Here is a 22,096-nt window from a genome sequence, read left to right on the forward strand (position 1 = left end):
TCTCGGCGGGTGCAGGGGCTGGTGGGAACACAGAGGAGACCACGCCCAGCTCACTCAGCCCCACTTGGCTCCTCATGGATAATAAATAAACTGTTAGTAGTTCTGATGCGTCCCCAGAATGTAGGCTGTCACAGATACTTCTGGTTTCCTCCCCTCTCCACGGTCTAGGAGTGCGGCATCCCTGTAAAGCATGATTTATATCCCCGGGAAGGGTGCTGGCTTCTGCGGTCACTATGAGCTTGGGGATTCTCTGAGCATGGAAAGCCAAACTCCTGTAACCGTGTATGCACGATATTAATATCTCTTGTTAATCCAGACTCAAGAGGCTTTTACTTGTCCTAACAGGTATCTTGCTGTAAAAACTGTCCATTGTAACTGCTCTTTCCCACTGACGGCTAAAGCGTTGTCCTGAGTACAAGATGGTATTTTTCATTGGTACGAAACACCGTGTTCCCCCACCCAAACACTGCCCCCAACACCGCCACCACCACCATGTGTGAACAAAGAGAAACTCTCCTTTCTCTTTTCTCCGCAAGTGAAAGCACACTAGAACATTCTCTGCCATTGCTCCATCCGTAGGCATGTCTCTGTTTTTCTGAGGCACGTTGCACTGTGGTTGCTTTTCTGAGTTGCTGGGTGATGAACATTGAAGCTAATGCTTAGCTGCTTGTAAAGCTTTGTTTAAAGGACCTTGGTCTGAGAATAAGAGGCACGTACACGCATTACCCTTGACACCCTCCGTTATCAAGAAAAGGACAGCACCACCGGGATTGCTAATTCCGTGAACTAGTTTTTCTCGTGACACCTTATAATTTTCACAAAGCATTGTCAGCTTTTTTCACATATTCCCTTGGGGTGGACACCCACCTGACTTATCACACGACTGCATCCTGTCCATTTGGGATATTACCCTTTTTCAGCCCAATACTGACCATTTTTGATAACTGGCTTTCAAATACAGACGATCTCCAGGGAGAGTTCATTGTACTCTTTTTTTAGAAGGAGATGATGGATTCAAAAAGAGCCTTTTTAAAGATCCATGAAAACCTACATCTGTAATGAATTTCCTACATGTGCCTTTGGAACAGATTCTGGGTATGTAGAGATAAAATCTCTTGTTTGAGAACCAAATGCCAGGAGACAAATCATGATAGTTGAGTGGAATCTAGAGGCTTGCCCAGGTAACTTTGGGGGGGAATGATGACTAATCAGCATCCTGTTCTAATTGTACTTATTAAATTTTGAAAAGAGGAATTTAGAAAGAAATCAGTATTCTCAAATATTCGAGTATCTATCAGACCTGCTCTGGGTTACTATTTTTAAAATGATTACCAGGTTTTCTAAACACTTAACAGGAAAAACAACTTAGCTAATTAAAACCAAGATTACCAACGGAACTACCAATTTAAAACAGAGGACAGGTACAACTAAGTTTTCCAAATGCCATCTTCTATGACTTGGAAAATAGAGTGGAAATTCTCTTTTTCCAGACATGTGTGAGTCTGTTCTTACGCCTTAATACAATCAGAGGAGGTTACCATGCAGCTGTGCCCAATCCCAAAAAGCGGGGAGGTGAGCATTTAGTTTGGCTCGATGGTCATAAACCATCTTCCCGCTGTTGATGTACCTCTGAAAAGGGGCTGGTCCAGAGATACTGTAGTCGGGTGATACTGCAGGGCTTCCCCAGAAAAGCCAGGAGCGAGTAAGTGTGAATGTATTTTACATTGAAAAGATAGAGAAGCTAAGTCAGTTTTTCAGCTAGGTGAAAAATGAATCTGTAAATACAGCCGTGCTAATCTGAAGTTCCATAATTGTTTGTGCCACGAGAATGTGTACATTTAAAAGGATTTTTTAAAGCAGTTGCCAGAAATGCCTCTCTTGAGAGCAGTATCGATGATGGCATTTCCAGTCCACGGGGGTAGCATAAACTCAGCCCTCTTGATACTGGTTAATGGCAGGGAAGGGGGGGGCTGTGTTGGGGTCATGAAATCATTTGAAAGAGGTGGAGGGTTGGAGAGTTACGACTGGAAACAAAATGCAGGGCAGTTTCTGGAAATAGGAAAAAGTAATTTTTAGGAGAATCCGAAGCTTCTAGATTTTTGGAGTATACCTGATCTTTTTCTAAGGTCTTGAAGCTTCTTTCCACCTGTTGCCTTAATATCCAGGTGCTTTCTCAAAAGATCCCCCCAAATTATTTACCTAGAGCCCATCCCTGAAAGAAATTACTTGTGTCAGTTTGTCATGGAGGGGAAGGAAAAAATAAATAAATAAATAAATAAAAAAGTACCCAGGCATGAACGAGTTCACTGAGTAGCCGAGAACATTAGTCACAGTTTCTTTTTCTCATCCCCTGGGGCTGTGCCTTCAAAGCAGGTAACCAGCTTCATGATTTGAACAGGCTTGATAAGCTAGGTAGGTAAGCGGGCAGGTTTTCTCATACAGAGCAGCCCTGTTTGTGGGATGGACTACTTCAGTGAAAATTGGTTACATGGACATGTAGTTCAAGTAACTGTAGCGTAGACACTGACTTAAAGACCCATCTCTTCCCACCTGCCCAGGGGTGGACCCTACGTGGACACCACTTTGAATATGCTCAGTCCAAAGAGCGTTTTAATTTCTCATCAAGCTGCCAAATTCTTCCGGTTACCCTCATCAGCATATCTGACGGATTGCTGAATGGTCCGTGAGCTGCATAGTTGGGTTTGGACCACGTCACCTATAAATTTTCAGAGTCTCAAATAATTGCGCTTGCAAGGGGAAGAGACGGCTACTCTCCGTGGTCTCAGCTCACACGAGCAAACTTGAACTTCAGAGTTTGGACCTTCCCCTTCTATAGACTTGTGGACAGATTTCTAGACCGGGCTGCTTGGTATTTATTGATTTATTGGTCCCGCTGTTAAATACACCCATCAGCCTTCCTGTCTGGGGCCCTAGGAGTAGACACACAGCTAGCGGAAGGAGCCGCTCCGGAAACGGAAGTGGACGACCCTAATTTTGGTTGTTCCCTGAGTCTGTGTTGCACTTGTAAAGGTGCCGGTCACCCACCTCTCTGGGCTACGTGAGAGCATGGCAGGTTGTCCCCCAGCAACCTGTGGCTGACCCGGGGCTGTCCTTTCCTCAACCTAGGAATACGGGTTGTCATGAAGTTCACTGCCATTATCCCGTTTTCTGAATCCTGTCTCTGACGTGGTCCAGTGTAGATGCTTCTAGATGGCCCTTTTCTTTGAAATGTGCCCTGCCCTCTCGGCAGGACAGACATCTCCTGGAACCCTGGTCTGTCTTCTCATGCTTTCAGTCTACTAAATTAGAAGTGTCCCCAGGGGGACTTCACCAGGGCAATAGCTTTTGACCTTTGGAGGGTAGAAGTGCCTGTGTTTGATGGGGGGTCCCCCGCATTTTCTCCCTCCCAGTGGAGCAGGTGGATTTTGCCTGCTGCTGGATGCTGTCCAGGGCCTGATTGGTACTGTCCTCCCCACCCCCACCCCCTCTCCTCCTCCAAGCCAGCCTTCTCTAACTGCTTTTTATTCTTGGCTCCAACTCTCACGGATGACGTGAGTGCTTTTTCTGCTGCACATCCCTGCAAAACCGAGGCCCCGCATGCTCTCACTTAGAACTGCCTCACCTGACCTCACGCACAGTGTGAGAGCTGAAGGTAAGCCCCGCCCCCATCTTGCCGGATCACGGTGGACAGATCAAAAAGCTGCTCGGATACAATGACTCACAAATGCATGAAATGTTTGGATCGCCAGACTGCCAGAATTTCTCTTTCCTATTTCCTATTTGTAGCGATGACACTTTTCCTTTTTGTGACCTTTTTTTTTTTTTTTTTCCTGAAAGAGAATAGCGTAGACCCTTGAAACATTTGCGGTTCTAATTGTTGTCACTATTCTATTTGACAAGTTCCAGTACTTTCGAAATCATTGTATTCGGTTGTGCACTCGTGTCAATAAAATTGACATTTGTGAAGCAATTTCTGGCCTTTTTCTCCGGGTTCCGCTGGGGCTGGTGGAGTGTGGGGTGCGCGGGTCTTTGTCTAACAGTGCTGCGTGTTAAAAATGCCAGGATTTCCACGGAGGGATTTTTAAGGCGCAGACTTCTTTAATCTCGCTCACGTCTTCAAGTCTCGTTCTCCGGGGACTGTTGCCCTGACGCGTGGTCCTGTAGCGGCCCGTCTGCTTTTTTGCTGTTCTGGGCATGCTGGCTTTCCCCGCGCGTGCTGGCGACACCCCTGGCTGGTCCGGCTGGGATGGGGCGGGGGCTGGTGGTTTTTCCTGGTTGGTTCATTCCTACTGTGTTATCAAGTTCACTACCCTCCATTCTAGGCCATCCCATCTTGTAATTTCAAAGTGGATATGGATGAATCCAGAGGGAGAGGATAGCTGTCAAGAAAACGGGGTAGGCCCAGAAAACGGCACTTCACCTCCTCTCCGAGGTCCTTGTCAGTGTGCAGAATAGCCCTGAGCTGAAACCGCATTTTGGAAAATGAGAAAGCGTTTTTACATCGTCTTTCCTTAGAATGGTAACAGACAGACGGCCCTGCAGGCCCCTTGAATTTCGTCGACCCTCGCGCTAGCCCTAGCAAACCTGTGTTAGAATTAACAAATGCGATAGGTGGAAACACGCAGGTCGAGTGTCTTTCTGAAACGTCCCGGTTGGCTTCAATGGGTTGAGGTTTGGAGACTCATAAAATTCTGTTGGCGAAACGTTGCACGTGAACACCCTCTCCTTTGGCTGACGTATAATGGGTAATGATACATTTTCCTATTATTTAATGTATCCTTTGCAGAGGAATCATTAATGACCTGTCACTTTTTGACTCATCAAGGGGAATTGTGATAATGTAATGACCTCCAGCTTTGCATGTGGTGCTAGTGTTTGTGTCCCAAACAGTGAGAGAGACCCGGAATGCCGTCACCAGGTATAACAAGCTTGCTTCTGTTCTTGGTAGAATGGGGAGTTAGCTGCTCGTCCTTTCCTTTGCTGCGGCCCGTTGTTTCCAAGGCATAGTCTGTCCCAGTACATCAGCCATTTAGTTTCCTTTTAGAATAGCTCTATTTTTCTAGTCCTTTCTCATGTCTCCTGGTGGTAGAGACACTGTCTTTCTGGAATAATTCGTAGCAGCTCGGGCAGTAGTAAAGAGCTGAAGATCCCGTTTGGGGATCCACCAGGCTTCTAAACATTCCCCGAGCAGAGTTCTCCGCCTTATTAATCACAGAACTCTGGCTCCACTGACTCATTCATACTACGGTATTTTCAGTATGAAGGCAGCTGTAACTCACAGAAAAACTTGAAAATCGTGGAGTGCATTCGATGTGCAGAATGGTAGTCAAGGTTCTGAAGATTTGATCTGGGGGAAAATGGAAAGCAGCGATCCCGTCCCAGAAGGAATTACTTTTTTCTTTTTTTTCTCTAATACTTCTCATCCCCAAATAGGCTCCCTGACTGGTAGCCCTCACCTTTCAGAGCTGTCCATCAACTCCCAGGGAGGAGCTGTGCCCGCCAGCGTGATCTTGTCTCCCAACCTGAGCCCCGACACCAAGCAGGCCTCCCCCTTGGTCAGCCCGCTGCTGAATGACCAGGCGTGCCCGCGCACCGACGACGAGGAGGAAGGCCGGAGAAAGGTGTGGGGACCCGCGTGCTCACGCGTTGCCTTTTTTTTTTTTTTTAACTGCACTAGTATACGTAATACTTGCCATGTTAACTGCTGATGACATGAAGTAACTTCACAGTGTTGTCTAACTCTCCGTCTCCAGAACTTTGTCATCGTTCCAGACCAAGCCTGTCCCATTCACCAGGAAATCTCCGTCCACCCCCTTCCCCCAGCCCCCGGCAGTCACCGTCCTGCTTTTTGTCTTTGTGGATTCAACTGCTTATCTGTCCTTTTGTGTCTGACCTTTCTTCCACGTGGCACAACGTCCTCAAGGGTCATCCACAGTGTAGCGTGGGACAGTTTCCCTTTTAAGGTCGAGTCCCATCCCGTCGTGTGGGTAGAGCACAGTGTGCTTATGCATCTGTCCTCCGGGACAGTTGGGTCGCTCACTCCTTTCGGCTGTTTCCAGTGCTGCTGCCGGAAACAGGGGCGTCCAGGGGTCCCGAGTCTCGGATGCCAGTGCTCTCGTGTGTATCCCCAAAGGTGGGGACACGGACACACTCTCATGGCATCAGGCAAGATGGCTAGCAGCCAGGATTGCCCGTGGCCAACTCACTGCAGACAGGTGCTTGCTCACCTAAGTGAAGGACTCCCGGGGACCGAGTCACGGGGGTGTCACCAGCTGCTTTCTCTTCGTCCCCTTAGCTCAGCCACTGTGTATTTCCACGGACACTCAAACTCCCATTTCCCATACACCGACACCACCAGACCCTGCTCCCCACAAAGGCCGCTGCGGCTTCTCTCTCTTTCCCTGGAGGACGGCATTGCTCTGATGTTTTACTAGTTGGTTAGAGCCTCCGATGCCCCATCTTGAATGAATAGTCCTTCGCGGTGACGAACGTACTCATTGGAGATCTTTGACTGCGATTTTATGCGAAAGGAAACGTTCCCAGGCTTTTTCCCCATCATGGGAATCCATTCTCTTTTCCTAGCTTCTCACACAGAAAAGCGAACCAGTAAGTTTCTTGAGACCTGAACCCCGTGAACAAGAGATGGAAAATGAGCCATGCATCGCTTTAATCAGGACACTCTTAGAGACTTGTGCTCAAAGATTATTATGACGTCTTCTCTCTCCTATGGGTTTTTCCAGAGATTCCCAACGGACAAGGCATACTTCATTGCTAAGGAGGTATCCACCACCGAAAGGACGTATCTGAAGGACCTTGAGGTCATCACCTCGGTATGTGTCGCATTTCCCGAAGAGCGTTCAGTTACATAATTTATCTCAACACCCATGTAGCTTTCAGAGAGGAGCTGGATCTAATTAAATGTTGGGCTCTCTGAATCCAATTAAAAGGATTTGGTTCTGGGTTATAGAAATTAGACGGTCATAGTATATTTAATTTGGAACATGCTCTATTAAAAAATTTTACAGTTGTGATTTTCAAGTGCAAAGGAAGGAAGTTCCTAACGTGGAGAAAATTAAAACGAAACCTTTCTCTGCCTGCGTGGGGCACCCAGGGCAGAGCAGTGTTTTGCCGGGCATCAAATGTAGCTCCTTCTGCTTGAGGGAGACCCCAGAGGTGAACAGAAGCCTCGTTTTAGCCTTGGTAAGAAATGGAGTCAAGTCAGCAAATCTGCCAGAAGCCTGTGTTTAGTTATTTTAATCAGTTCTGTTTAGTCCTGGAACGAAATTCAAAGCATTGCAGGTATCTAGGATCCCCGGATTCTGGGAAAGAACTAGACTGCGGAGGCCTACGGAGACCAGTGGGAATTGCGGGACTTCTGTGCCTCTAGGGTGTGAATGGCCGGGGGCGGGGGAGGGGGTGGCCCAAGCAGGTGCTCCAACAGGTGCTGGGTTTCCGGGAGGGGAGGGGAGGGGAGGGGAGGGCGGGGACAGCCCCGCCTCCTTGCCCCAGGACGAGGACCTGTGTGAAGGCAGTGGCTTCTCTCGCTTGTCCTGTCTTCTTGGAGCTCAGCATTTTCACAAAAGAGCAGTGATCCATGTTCCTATGGGATCAAAGCAGAGGGGGTGCCGTGGTCTAAATGAGTGGGGACCCAGTGAGTTGGCCAAAATGCCAGTCCTGATTGGAAGTAGCTGCCCCATTCAGAGATTTCTCTTGACCTCAGCAATCCACTGGTAACAAGTTGTGGCCGGCCCTGAGAATGAGCTCGGGGCTTCTCACCCCGGCTGATGGAAAAAGGGGAAAGCAGTCAGGCCCGGGAGCCCCTCATGCTCCCAGGTGCCCCCAGATTTAGCAAGAAAGCCCTGTGTCCTCCAGGCCACCATTCACATGTCCGTGTGTGTCCTCTTTTTGTTCCAGTGGTTTCAGAGCGCGGTGAGCAAAGAGGACGCCATGCCTGAAGCCTTGAAAAGTCTCATTTTCTCGAATTTTGAACCTTTGCACAAATTTCATACAAGTTTTCTCAAGGAAACCGAACAGCGACTAGCCCTGTGGTGAGCACAATTACGTTTAACAACGACACGCGTCCCCACGCCCGCCTCTCTCCTCCCTCCCTCCTGTTTTCCTGTCGTTCCTTGTACGCAGCTGTTGTGCCCAAAGAGAAAAGCAAGAACCTGGCTTAAGGTGAGCCGACCTCAGGATGGTTTTCAGTTCAGTTCTGTGTGCAGTTAGCTGTCATCCTGGATTTCTGTTCCCTTTGGCTTACAATTCTTCGGAACACGGGTTTTCTCATGAGTAAGTGAAGCTCACAAAATAAAGATGGTAGTTCCTTCTGGAAAGCCAATGTGGGCTTTAAGGAGCAGAGGCATGTGGCGGGACTTTGCAGGTATTGGCGGTAGTTCCCTGCGCTGGCCTTACAGTCCTGTGTGAAGCGTCTGTATGTCTCACACGGTTTTCAGATTTATAGGACACGGTGTTCAGTGCTTAGCAAAACATAGGGCCCCACGTACCACCCACTTGCACCTTAAATCCTACTGCTGGGAAGTAATCTTAAGGATGCATTTGTAACGGGAGAGGACTTGACAAGACATAGCCATATTAGAATTAAAAGGTTGCAAATGATCTAGACGTCGGCGAGTAGATTGGTTCAGAGTAACATTAAGTCTGTCCCTTTAATACCGAAGAAACATTAATCTGGGAGGAAGAAAAGCGTGGTGCTAGAAGTCGGGAAACACTCCGGTCCTGGGGGAGGCAAAGTCCAGTACACCCTTCCCTAAAATGGCACCTTTACAGAAAATCCTGCGGGTGTGTTTTTTTTGTTGTTGAAGCCTGTTATCTGTGTAGACCCTCGGGGAGTTGACGATCTACCAAACATGCATTTACAAATTCCAGAAGGAAATAGCAAGAGGCTTCTGTGTTTTGGGCAGAGGTGGCGCCGTGGCGTACTGTGTCCTCACTGTAGGGGAGAATTTGCTTTAAAGTGTTCTCAGGGCGTTTAGTGACCCGGGGTGTGAGGGAGCAGTGGTTGAGGTCGTCTCGCCCCAGGTGATCCCAGACGATGGGATTCAAGTGGCGGCTGACCAGGTCCGCGGGGCTGCTTTCCTGTCTCGTGAAGGGAACGTGCTTGGGAGGCGGGCTGTGTGTGTACTTGAAGACAATTCACAGGCAGTCCTCGCCCTGCAAGAGGAGGAGGCCGGAGGCTTGACTAAGATGGCCCCAGGGAGGGGAGCGCGGCCAGGACTGAGTGACGGCCTCACTGAAAATGGGGCAAGATTGGGAACCCCCACTGGGGAGGTTTACTCTAGGTTGGTGGTGTGAATGTAAGAGAAAGGCCACTTGTCAAAATGAAAAAAAAGATTCTACAGGCTCTAACTTCTGATTTTACCTCCCAAAGTTTACTTGGAAGCTTTTGGTTGCGTTCTGCCCTGTCATGTTGCCTCACATTCCTACAGAGCTCGATGATGCTTTCACAGGAGAGTCGAAGAACTAAGAGCTCTGGAGAAACCAAGCCACAGTTCGTTGTGTGGCCAATGAGATGTGTGTTGAACAGTCTTAAGTCGTCCCGGAGGCTCAGACCGTCTTGAGTGCCTAGCAACTTCCGTCCACCTAAGTGATGGCAGATGACCTCTGTAATGTTGGGGAGGTCGCACACAGGAAATGCCACCACGGGACCCTGGCAGCCCAGCATGGTGGCCTCAGCTAGCTCGTGCCACCACAGAGAAGTTAGGATTGAATGGCATACTCTTGGATTTATCTGTGACCTTCAGTTTTTAGTATCCAGCCCTTAACTGTGAAAGAAGAGCCAATTCTTAAAAAGTCGCTGCTATCCCATGTTTCCCAGAGGATTTCCGGTGGAGTTTCTTTCAAAGATCTGTAACGTTATTCATGTTTTACATGCAAAAGACTCAAAGCCAGAGAGAGAACAGATCGTGGAAACGCCGCTCAAGGGCACACCATGTCCTTGCCACTGTGGACCCAAACCAGACTGGTGATGTTTATCAGGAATCCGTGGGGAAGTCTGCTGTTGAGTTCAGCTAATCATTTCCTCAGGGGCGTGGTGAGGAAGACCTGCTTGGCAAGGGGGTTCCGGGCAGAAAGGCTGAGTGACTTGAGTGTGAGCCGAGAGAAGAACGTGGAAAGGACCCGGCGTCCGTCTCTAGCTCACAGCATTGGCTGCTCCTTCCAATCGCCTGGAACCTTTAACAAAAATCGCCATCACCAGCCAGAACCCCAGACCGGTTATGTTGGAATCTCCGAGAGGTAGGACCTGAGTACCAGCGGTTCCCGAAGCTTCCCAGGTGATTCCGATGTGTCACCAAGGGCAGGAACCCTTGTCCTGAGTGTCCTAGACACAGAGAAGGCCAGAGAATGAAAAATGAAACCTTCAAGGCTCAGGGCTCCTTCAGCGCACTGGGCCCAATTCTGAGTTTCACATTTGAACTTTGAGTTTTACATTTGATAATAAGAGAATGCATTTCGTTAAAAAAAAAAAAAGTGTTGGAACCATGGGCATTTGTCGTAGAAGAGAGAAGATTGTAGAATACACGTTGGCTCTCTTTCAACTGGTCACATGGAAAAGGGAGTGAGCATCGTCTTCACTGTACCAGAGCACGAAATTTATACAGGACGTTTCCAAAGAGGCACGTTAGGTCTAAATATAGAGAAGGATTTCCTAACGCTGACGCTTAGCCATGAGAGACTGCCTTATGAGGCGGTGAGCTCCTCCAGCCCGGGGTTTCTTGAGCGGAGGCTGACTGTTTTTAGAAGGCATTTATCTATTAGGAGAAACCCCAAACCCGGCCAGTGCCTCAAGGTCACCTTGGGGGCCGGGGTGGGGTGTGAGTTTCGAAAAAAATAGATCCCCCCGTCGCGGTGCAGCTCTGCTGAATGAGAACATTGGAAGGAGTCCCAGAAACGTGTGCTTCTAAAGCACTTCTTGAGGGGACTGAGAAATTCCTTTTCTGGAGCCGCTGGTAGGGAGTTCCTCTGACAAACTAGGATTCTCGGATTCTTTGCTTTGCGTTTTGGTTATGGCTCCTGGGAACGCGTGCACGCACAGGTGCGTGAGTGGGCGAGCGAGCCTGGTGTCCGAGTGTGAGTCTCTGCCCGTGGTGGGGCTCGAGGTCTTGGGGGCAGGAGGCAGGCTTGGAGGAGGAGGAGGGCCAGGCCCCCTCGTGGGTGAGTGGGCCGTGTCCCTTGTGGGCGCCCGGGCATCGTTGGCAGGTTCTGTCTCGAACGACCTCTGGGCCCTTGGTGCCTACACAGCAGAGGCAGCCCGGGAGTGAATGTATTTCAGAAAAGCAGAACATGGGGAGGTTTGTTAAGGAAGGCGCTCACACCGCAGTCCCGACCGGCAGGCCGCAGAGAAGGAGGCGCAGAGGTACACGCATGCACGGGAAACCCCCGGCTGGCTGGTGCAGACGGGGACGGCTGTGTCCTGACTTGGGTCCACACTCACGGGAACACCACCAGCTGTCTCCGTCCAGCTGCCGGCAGCCGTCGCAGAGCTCCAGGCCTCGGCTGTCACGTGCACAGTGTGGTCCCCAGCTCGCAGAGCTGTCCCGTGGACTAAAGGAGAGGGTACCTGGGACGGGCTTCAAGTTCTGCCCCATCCACGGGGGCCGGGAAGGGGGAGCTGATCATTTTTTTTACATTAACTTTATTTTGAAATAGTTTTAGATTTCGAGAAAAGTTGCCACGAAAGAGTGTTCTGAGGGCGCCTGGGTGGCTCAGTGGGTTAAAGCCTCTGCCTTCGGCTCAGGTCATGATCCCAGAGCCCTGGGATCGAACCCCGCATCGGGCTCTCTGCTCAGCGGGGAGCCTGCTTCCTTCTCTCTCTCTGCCTGCTTCTCTGCCTACTTGTGTCTGTCAAATAAATAAATAAAATCTTTAAAAAAAAAAAAAAGGAGTTTTCTGCATTACCCTTCATGCCTGCCTTTCCCTCGATGTCTGCTGCTTCTGTCCGAACTCAGTAACTCCTGTGGCTGAGTTGCCATCAGCCAAACTCCAGACTTTATTCAATGACACTATTTTACGTTAAGATTTTATTTATTTATTTAACAGAGACAGCACAAGTAGAGGGGGGCAGAGAGAGAGGCAGACGCAGACACGCCGCTGAGCAGGGAGCCCGATGCGGGGCTCCATCCCAGGACCCTGAGATCATGACCAGAGGCGAAGGCAGACGCTTGGAGCCACCCAGGCGCCCCCCAGTGATAGTGTTTTCAATGTTGTTAGTGGGGAAAAAAGATCCTAAGTTTACCGCACACCTAAAATTCCCCCAAATTTGGCGCTGCAGTGACAGCCAGCAGGCTTTTCCTGTGCTGTTCTGTGTTAGCTTGTCCCTGTGGTTGCATCTGCCATGGGAGGCCTTAGGGCAGACGAATTACCAGGATACTTTCCTGCACAAGGAGGCTGAACCCCCTTGCTCAGTAAACTCACCTGTCGCTATCTAAATGCTGCATTCTTCTGACGAAACGCCCCCAAGGGGAGGACAGAGTGTTCGATCCTGGCCAAAGCCCAGGATCTGTGTCTCCAGAAACAAGGAAACCGGTTTGGTGACTTGTGAAAACATCCAGAATGCTTTTCTTTTTTGAAAGTCAGAATGTTCTACTCGGCTGTTCAAAGGCGTTCGGAGAAAGCCACTTATAACCTTTGGCTTTCAGAACAGAGTTTCCCAAATTCCAGCCCAGCAATGCCTGGCAGGCACCGAGCACACGTTGGCCAACTCGCTCCCCAGAGATGGATGAAGACCCAGGGAAGCTGGGGTTTGGGGGACAGTCCTGCAGGGGGGCACCTGGGATAGGCTGTGGGCGCACATGGTTCTGCAGAGGGATCAGCTGTGTACATTAGGAGAAATTTGGAGTAGATTCTCTTGGAAGGGGTGCAGGAGTCTAGCTAGGAGGGTGGAGAGACCGGAGGTCGAGATGTCACAGAGCAGACCAGTGGGTCTCGTGGGACTAAAAGTGAAAGGAAGGGAGAGTCCCCGAGAGCTTGGATCCTGGATCCCTGGGAGGATGCTCATGAATTTAAGAAATGGAAAGAAGAAAAGAAGATGAGTTAGCTTTGGGGCACACCAGTTCTGAGGGGTCGATAATGAAGTCTACCAGCAGATGGAAACACAGTTCTCAGGCTTGGGAAGGAAATCGGGTGTAGGTCTGGATTGGGAGATTATCCACAAGAAGAATTCCGTCCTGTAAGGAAGAATGGTGAGACAGAGGAGAGCCAGGGACAGAATTGTAATAAATAACACCTCTTTGGCAGCCTTCCTCAAATGTGTCGCTTATGGCTGAGCCAGAGCCAGCGAAGGAAAATAAAGAAGCCACCAGAGATTTGGGGGAAAAAATGGGCAACGGGGAGTAGAGGGTCCCAGAGGAGAGCGTGTCTGGAGAGTGGCTGGGCGCACAGAACGGGTTGCGGTAAGGGCAGGAGCAGGCTTGGACCCTAGGGAGTCAAGAGACAAGGAGGGTGTCCATTCAGAGCAGAAAAGAAACTTCTCTGGTGGGGACCCTCCTGCAAACAGTGATCGGGAATTCCACACGTGGGGCCGTGCTGTCTCACGGAAACAGTGGCGGAAACGGAGTGGGGGTGACCAGGGGAGGGTCAGAGAATGGATTAGAGCAGTACCTTCCCCTGAAATGGCACATCTTCACAGTGGCGTCACAGTGGACAGTCATCAAACAAAACCGAACAAAAGCTCATCATCCCAGCTCTTTGAAGCTGGGCATCGTTAAAAGAAAAGCCTAGGAATTCCTCAGGAAATGAAATACGGAATTACCACGTGACCCTGCACGGCCACTCCTAAGTGGGTATTTGAAAGAATTGAGAGGACCCAGACACCTCCTTCTGCACCCACGTTCACAGCCTCATTATCACAGTGGCCAAAAGCTCTGGAGCAGCCCAGGGCCCGCTGACAGGTGTGTGGATAAACGGAATGTGGTACATCGTCCAGTGGGATGTTGTCCTTAAAAAGGAAGGACGTTTGGACACCTGCTGCAGCATCGGGGATGCGTAAAGACCTGCTAAGCGAAACACCAGCCGGGCCGGACCCTGTATGATGCCACTTAGGAGAGGCCCGGAGGAATCAGATGTCTAGAGACGGAAAATAAGAGGGAGATAACTGAGGTCCGGGGTTGACGGCGGCAGAGAGCCTGCGTTTCACCGCAGAGCCGGGGTTCCCGCCGAGTGCTTGAAACGTGGGGATGGACGGCTCTTGCCCAGCGCGGGGAACATCCTTAGAGCCACCGAACTGCTAGTACACCTAGGAAATGGTGAAGACGGCAAACTGCATGCATGTGCCTTTTACCGCCGGTTTTTTAAAAAGAGAAAAAGAAAATCCTAAGTCGTCCAGTGCAGGCTAGGAGCAGAAGCGCTTCGAAATGGTGTCTTGCCCACGAGGGACGGTGTCTATATTGTCACCCTGTGGGCTGCCCCGGCACATCCCTGAGTCACCCCGTTTGAACCTCAGGCAGCGGCAGGTGAGCACAGGAGGTGGGCGTGGGTGCCGCTGGGGTCGCCTTCGATCTGAGCCCGACCCCGAGCCGGCTGCTGGGGGCTAAACTGCCCCGAGGATATCCCTTTAAAGCCGAGATCGTGGGGCGCCTGGGTGGCTCTGCCGGCTGGGCATCTGCCTTCGGCTCAGGTCATGATTCCAGGGTCCCAGGATCGAGCCCCACATCGGGCTCCCTGCTCAGCGGGGAGTCTGCTTCTCCTTCTCCCTCTGCCTGCTGTTTCCCCTGCTTGTGCTCACTCTCTCTCTCTCCGACAAACAAATAACATTTTTATTAAAATAAAGCTGAAATCGTACTTGAGCCGAATGCTGAGTGCTTCCACATTGAGAACGCAGCCGAGGGCGCGGTGCGGTCTCTACCTTTCCAGCTGCCTTTCCAGCACCTTCCTCATTCCTGGAGGCTCTTCCATCTCCCATTATTGCTTCCCTGCATTGCCCCACTGCTCTGTGAGGTCCGAGGGGCTTGATCCTCAACCCCTGGGGAGTGACAGCAGACTTTTCAGCTTTTGTAACTGTCCCAGAAGGGGTGAGGTGGGTGATCTTGCCGGCCGGTCAGATACCATGCTCTTCCCCTGGGGTGGACACCTGCCGCGGTACAGCGTGTCGCTTCTCCGGCCTCTGTGTGAACTTGGGACTGTGTTGGGAGATGCTAGAAAGGATGTCCAGAGGCTGGACAACCCGTGTGCCTGAGCTCACCGCACACCTGAGCCTCCTGTAAGCAGGTTGGGCAGGGACACCGTCCTTGACAGGTGGGGGGCTCCCTGCCTTCCTCCCTCTGCTCATCAAAAAGGTCGCTCTCCGTCGAGCCAGAGCGGTGTCCCCCAGTATCCTCTCTTCGGGTGGTGGATGCAGGCGTTCGAACCGGGCCTGAGTACACGCCACATTCCGTACGTGTGTGTACATGGACGTCCCCCTCCACACCCACCCTCCTCTCCCTGTGAGAGTCGGCCCCTCCATGCCTCATCCCTGCACCGCCAGAGGCTACTGGTCGCTGCCCACAGAGAGGCCAGCTTTGCCCATGCGATTTTTTGTTTAAGATTTTATTTATTTTTTTGACATGAGAGTGAGACAGCAGGAGAGGGAACACAAGCAGGGGGAGTGGGAGAGGGAGAAGCAGACTTCCCACCAGACAGGGAGCCTGACATGGCCTGACAGGGGTCCTAGGACCCTGGGATCCCAACCCGAGCAGAAGGCAGATGCTTAACGACCAAGCCACCCAGGCGCCCCTCGCCCATGCAATTTACCGGACTCCCAAGCTTTGGTCCCCCCAGAGCAGACCTCTGTAGGGTCTACTGTCACATGGACATAAGGAAAGGATCTGATTGCTAGACTGTTTCGCAACATCAAAATACTTGTAAAGGTTGACCGCAGACGACGCCTATAATTATTTCATGGAATAATAATGACCGTCCCACAAACTTTGTTCACGATCGCCTAATCCCTTCCAGACACGGTCGGCCCGCGTGGAGGTCTACGGGATATTTACTGGGGACAGTGAAAACTGTTTGCCTTCGTTTAGAGTAAAATTAGCTGCGGTGCCTTTTCGTGGAACATTCTCGTGTGATGTAGCCCACTGCCTCACGGGCTGTCAGTGCTCCCAGCAGGGGCGAATCAGGTTGTGAGCAGGAAGTCTGGGTTACAACCCCGTGAGTCAGGAATCCTCAGACGGGCTTTGTTCCAGCAAAGTCAGTTCACGGCATTGATTTTTCTACCTATGATCAGCCCATGCCGAAGCCGCTATCCTCACCATCTTCCGTCTGCAAGGTTCCAAGACTGTAACTAGCCTCCTTACGTCACTGACCCGTCCCCACCCAGCATCTCAGTTCCTTACACGCGTGCCTGGACGCACGGCCAGTCATTCCTGGGCCACTTTGTCTAGACTGGAACTCGAGAGTGATGACGGCCTGGTCAGATGAATGATTTCTTGTTTGCAAATGGCTTCACCCATTTTTGTTGTGGATTTTTTTTTAAAGATTTTATTTATTTATTTGAGAGTGAGAGAGATTGAGAGAATGAGTGGAAGGGCAGAGGCAGAGGGAGAAGCAGACTCTCTGCTGAGCAGAGAGCCCGATGTGGGCCTCGATCCGGGGACCCTGGGATCCTGACCTCAGCCAAAGGTAGGCGCTTAACCGACTGAGCCACCCAGGCACCCTTATTTTGTTTTCAAATCCTTTTGTGCCTCATCTTCCTCAAAGACTTGAACGATTTACAAATGGAAGACAATATAAGAAAGGACAAAGGCGGGCTATAAAGCTGCACTGTCCATTGTCCAGTGTGACAGCTGCTCGCCACGTACAGCGATCTAAATTTAAAATCTACGGTAAATTAAAAATCCGTTTTCTCAGTAACACCGGCCACATTTCAAGGGTTCATTAGCCGCATGTGGCTACTGTGTCACATAGAAGATAGAAAACGTTTTAGGGGCATCTGAGTGGCTCCGTCAGTTGAGCATCTTATTCTTTTTTAAAAGATTTTATTTATTTGTCAGAGAGAGAGCGCGCACAAGCAGGGAGAGATGCAAGCTGAGGGAGAAGCAGGCTTCCCGCTGAGCAGGGAGCCCGATGTGGGGCTCGAGCCCAGGACCCTGGGATCGTGACCTGAGCCAAAGGCAGACACTTAATGACTGAGCCCCCTGAAAGGAATCCCAAGCATCTTATTCTTTTTTTTTTTTTTTTAAGATTTATTTATTTATTTGACAGAGAGATCACAAGTAGGCAGAGAGGCAGGCAGAGAGAGAGGAGGAAGCAGGCTCCCCGCTGAGCCCCGATGCGGGGCTCGAGCCCAGGACCCTGGGATCATGACCTGAGCTGAAGGCAGAGGTTTTAACCCACTGAGCCACCCAGGCGCCCCCAAGCATCTTATTCTTGATTTTGGCTCAGGTCATGATCTCAGAGCCATGGGAACAAATCCCGCAGCAGGTTTCATGCTCAGCGTAAAGTCTGCTTGAGATCCGCTCCCTCTCCCTCTGCCCCTCCCGCTGCTCTCGCACACTCACAGGTGTACGCACTCTCTCTCTCTTAAAATCTTAAAAAAGATTTTTTTGCATCATCACAAAGATTGGACAATATTGGGCTGGAAAATGAGTAAGAAATAGTACTTGTTACTACAACAAACACAGGGCCTGGGACACAAGAATTGCTCAGAATACCTGCCGAATGCATGAAAATATCTTGGTTTTGTCCAGGGTAAGGACTGATCTTTCATAAAGCAGAGGGAGGCCTGGCCAGTGAGGAAGGACGGTGCCTTTATAGAGTCTCATTCACAGGCAAAGTTCGTGACGTCAGACTCTTCAGGTACCTTGTAGCACTGAAAGTTGGCGTTAGTGATAGAAATTTAAACGCCCACCCAGCTTTCCCTCTGTGATCTTCAAAAGCAGGTTGGCAAACTATGACCCATGGCCAGATCTCTTCTGCCGCCTGTTCTTGTTAATAAAGTTTTATTGGAACTTAGCCATGCCCATTCTTTTACCCATTGTCTATGGCCGCTTTTCCCAGTTAAATACTCGTGACACAGACTGACTGTATGGGCCCCAGAGCCTAAGATATTTACTGTCTGACCCTCTACCGAAGAAGCTTGTCGCCCGTGTTGAAAAACACCCCAAGTGTAGGTGTTATTCCCGTTGTATGATTGGGAAAAATGAGGCTCAGAGAGGTTGAGAGCCCTCGTATGCAGCCTGTAAGTGACAGACGCACAACTTGAACTTGGGTCTGATCCGGCCCTCAGCTTGTGCCTCCGCAGCTGTGTTGACGAAGCACAAGACTTTACACCTGGAAAGGGGCTGGGGGTGAATCCGCCATGGATGCCTTGTGCTTCGGTGTGTGGGGTGCCCTGGGCCACTCAGCAGGAACCCGCCGGAGCCCATCCAGCACCTGTGTGCCCAACTCTTGCATCCATCCTTCTGTTCCTGGCTCCGGGAGGTCAGCTCTGCTCCCCGAGAGACCCTTCTGCTCTGCATACCCCCCTGTGATGTGTGTCCTCTGGAAAGTGGCAGGAAGTACGTGGCATCTGGTCTACCCTGGCCCCCTGGTGCCTTTGTCTGCAGAAGGATCCCCGTTAGATCTCAAATCTGCAAAAATGGATTTGGATTTTTTTTTCTAATCTACCAAGAGACTTGCTAAGGGTGACGTGGCCACTGCGGGCAGGGTGATATCGTGACCCTGTAGAAGTTAGCCTTGCCACGTGTCCTCGGAGCCTCTCTGGCCACCCCCAAGGGATCACTGATAAGACCTACCACGCGTACTTCTGAGCCCTTACCCGCCTTGTTTCAGCTGCGCGATGGGAAGAGGCAGGTTGGGACGAGGGGACCGAGCCTCGGTCAGCAGGAGGAATAGCCCGGCCGGCTTGCAGCGTTATTGCTGGACTTGAACCCAGGCAGCGTGGCTTCGAGGTCCTGCCTCCCCATCTCGCTGAACTGCCGCTTGACCCTCCCACTTGACCTGCTGACCCAGCCTTCTGCCCTCTCTCTCTAGAATTTGAATCTAGAATCTGAATCAGGCCCAAGATGCATGGAACGGAGAGCAGAGGGCATGGTCTCGCGGCCTCTGCTTGGCTCTGGTTTAGGTCCCCAGAGATGTCAAGACCATTACAGTCTGAGACAAGACTCTTGCTGAGTGTTAGGAGCACTTTTATTTTATCCCTTTGATTAAAAAAGTGTAAGTTGCTTGCCAATGTCTTTGGCTAACGTGAATCGAATGTTTCCTTTGTTCCTGTTAAACGCTGTTCGTGTTCCGTGTCATTGAATCTTCACAAGAACATCACCAGGTTGATACTGTTCTTTCCTTACCTCACAGGGGAGGAAATGAGGCCCAGAGAGGGTGAGCTACTTGGTAGGTGTCACCCAGCTAGCTAAGGGCACAGCTGGTTTTTGAAACCAGCCGGTCTCACTGTCACTACGTCTTCCGCATCAGCAGCTTTAACCCTAACATTTAGAGGGAGAGAACTCCAAAGAAGCAGGTTGACTGTCGTAACATGAGAACAGCTTCTGGATCCCAGGAAACCCCAGCCCTGCCCGCTGCCTGTTACGCTGTGCTACCCACGCTGCTCAGGCCGTTCCTGGCCACACGCATGCACGCTCGCACACAGATGTGTGGATGGGGCAAGGGTATGACGCGTCCCTTTTCCTTCCCAGGAATACACGGGGGCTTTGGTGGCTGAGGCCATCTCCCCACCTCAGAGCCTCAAGCCGGGTGCACATGAATCCCTCTGTCAGCAGACTTGGCCAGGGTCAGCTTCCCTGGATTCAGCAGACACGTACCGCATCCCTGCTGTAGCTCAGCCCCTCTTCTTGGTGCTCAGCAAACAAAACATGGTGCATTCCCCATTCTTCATTCTGGTTTCATCCTTCGCTCTGCTCTGTGTGGAGGAGGCAGCCAGACCAGGAGGCAGCCTGATAAGATGTGAAAAGGGGAAAGGGACATCTGGGCGGAGCACAAGAGCTCCAGCTCTGTTTTCTACTTGGGCCAAGTCCAGAGACGCACGGGCATCAGACCCTTTTCCCAGAACAGAAGTCACCGTCCGTATTCCGGAGGTGTTAAGTACCATGACGGCTTTAAGACGGGCAGCATGTGTTCCATAAAGCACCTGCATTTCTTGCAACATCTTTCCAGACATCTTCCCTTAGATTATCTCGTTGGACCATCAGAACAGTCCTGTGGAATTAGGCCCGCCTTCCCCTCCCTATGGAAAATGAGGCTTTGAGAGTTGGTCGGGATAAAACTAGTTAGGACTGCACCTCACTTCCTGATTTCGCTGGAGCCCGTGACCCTGGGGCAGGAGAGGTAGCTCTAGGCCTCGTCCCTGTTCTCTCCAGAGCGGTGTTCTCGGGTGGGACTTCTGGCAGTGAAGTGCTGTGTCTGCAAGGCTCGGTAGCGGCCACTAGCCACGTGTGGCTATAGACCATGTCAAATAGGCTAGTGTGGCTGATTTCATGGTATGTACAGGTGAGATTTAAACAGCCACGTGCGGATACTGTCCTGGGCAGCACAGTTCTCGAGGCTTTGAAGGGGAGGGAGCTCGGGAGTGGGAGACAGAAGAATACCGTCGTCTGTTCCCATCGTGACCGAACGTCCACCTGCCTGGAATTCAGAATCTCTGAGGTTAGCTGTCAGAAAGCAAGATTCTGGGTGCTTCTCTGAGCCCTGTGCTCCCCGCTTCACTCACACTGGGGCTACTTCTTGCCTGTAAGAGCTTTTATTCGAAGATTTTTCTTTGGTTGAGAGAATAAGACAATGCAGAAAGGGTTTAAAGTCATTGTTCTCAAAGTAAATGGCAGTGACTCATGGGGGATAAGGCAATGTGGGTCTACCTAGAAAACCGCTTGGAAGCTTAAACAGTGGAAGAAAAATGAGAAAAATTAGCCTAAACAATGGGGAAAAATCTGTGTGGGGGGTTTACCTGTACACTGTGCGGGGGGATCGCTTGTATGCTTATTTATATAAATTTAAATTTTTATGTTTGTTTCAAAGCCAAGAAGGACACATAGAGGACCCTGGGATTTCATTATATTCTCTCCCAGCTGGCCTTCTGGTGTCCGCCTGGGCTTCCAGGGATGGTGGTCATTGTCTCCTTTTAACCCATGAGTAAAAAGACATGTTCCCCGTCCTATGTGGGAGCTAGTTTTCCTCGGATTTTCTGCCTTATCCTGGCTGTAGAGCCTCCTGGGCTCTGAGAGCAAGCTGCTTTCCTAGGAAAATGAAAACAATTTTTCCAGTGGCCTGAACCGCCCGTACGTTTCTGCTGGACAACAACTGAGTGAGAGCCCCCTCCAGGTGGCGGATGAGCCTAAGGTCCCTTTTCTGTCCTGTTGCATTTTCACAGGTGGCTCATCGACAGGACTGCACCCCGGTAACCGCGTCAGGTCTCACCTGGGTGCTGTCAAGCCTGCCCGTGAGTGGGGCTGTAACTCTGACTCCTCTTATTAAACGGAACTTGGTATTGAACCCCAGAAGGAAAGCCGGAGCCTTAAAGCGTCCCAGGGTTATCATGAATGGGCATGACCCCTGGCAGAGCACGGGCTGTCTGCCTTCTGATGGCGCTGGCCCAGGGACTGAGTCCCTTACCTGTGGGCGCCCAAAGACAATCCCAACGGCCCCAAGCCCAGTGAGGACACCTCTTGCACAAACATCTTCCCCACAGCTGGGGATGCGAACTAAAATGCAAAGTAATTGGATTTTCCTCTCCAGGGATCTCCAAGGATATTAAAATCCATCAAAGAATATTGAAATCTACATAGATTACCTGTGGCTAATATATTTATAGATGTTCCGTGTATTATATATAAATATATATAAAGAAGTGTTGGGTTTAGAATATAAATCTAACCGATTACTCTGGCTAAATTGTTTGCTTTTGAACTCAGCCACCCTCCCTCCCCCACACATTAATGGGAGATTTATCTTTATTCATTTACTTATTTGTACACTGTCTTTCTACTTAGATATAGACAAATATGTGTCATTACAGACTTTTTTTATTTTAAAGTCCTGGAAACCCCAGGGACAAGCAAGAGCTAAGGATATGGTGTTTGATTTGCAAATATGGCCTAAAAATGGGGGCTCACAAGGTTCAGTCCATCTCCCAGGGGAAGGGGCATCCAGC

General features: G+C 50.5%; 1 protein-coding gene across 8 annotated transcripts in view; it reads left to right on the forward strand.

Annotated features, from left to right (window-relative positions):
* FARP1 (FERM, ARH/RhoGEF and pleckstrin domain protein 1) overlaps window positions 1-22,096 on the forward strand; it is a 280,772-nt gene that overhangs the window by 231,103 nt on the left and 27,573 nt on the right. For 7 of the 8 annotated variants that reach the window (XM_045978472.1, XM_045978471.1, XM_045978469.1 and 4 more), the window contains exons 14-16: window positions 5,434-5,621; window positions 6,741-6,830; window positions 7,915-8,048. In XM_045978472.1, the coding sequence (XP_045834428.1) occupies window positions 5,434-5,621; window positions 6,741-6,830; window positions 7,915-8,048 (412 nt within the window). The remainder of the gene's footprint in view (window positions 1-5,433; window positions 5,622-6,740; window positions 6,831-7,914; window positions 8,049-22,096) is intronic. The other variant, XM_045978468.1, reaches the window with a different exon arrangement.

This window comes from Meles meles, chromosome 14 (genome assembly GCF_922984935.1).
Source record: "Meles meles chromosome 14, mMelMel3.1 paternal haplotype, whole genome shotgun sequence".
NCBI classification, from domain to species: domain Eukaryota; kingdom Metazoa; phylum Chordata; class Mammalia; order Carnivora; family Mustelidae; genus Meles; species Meles meles.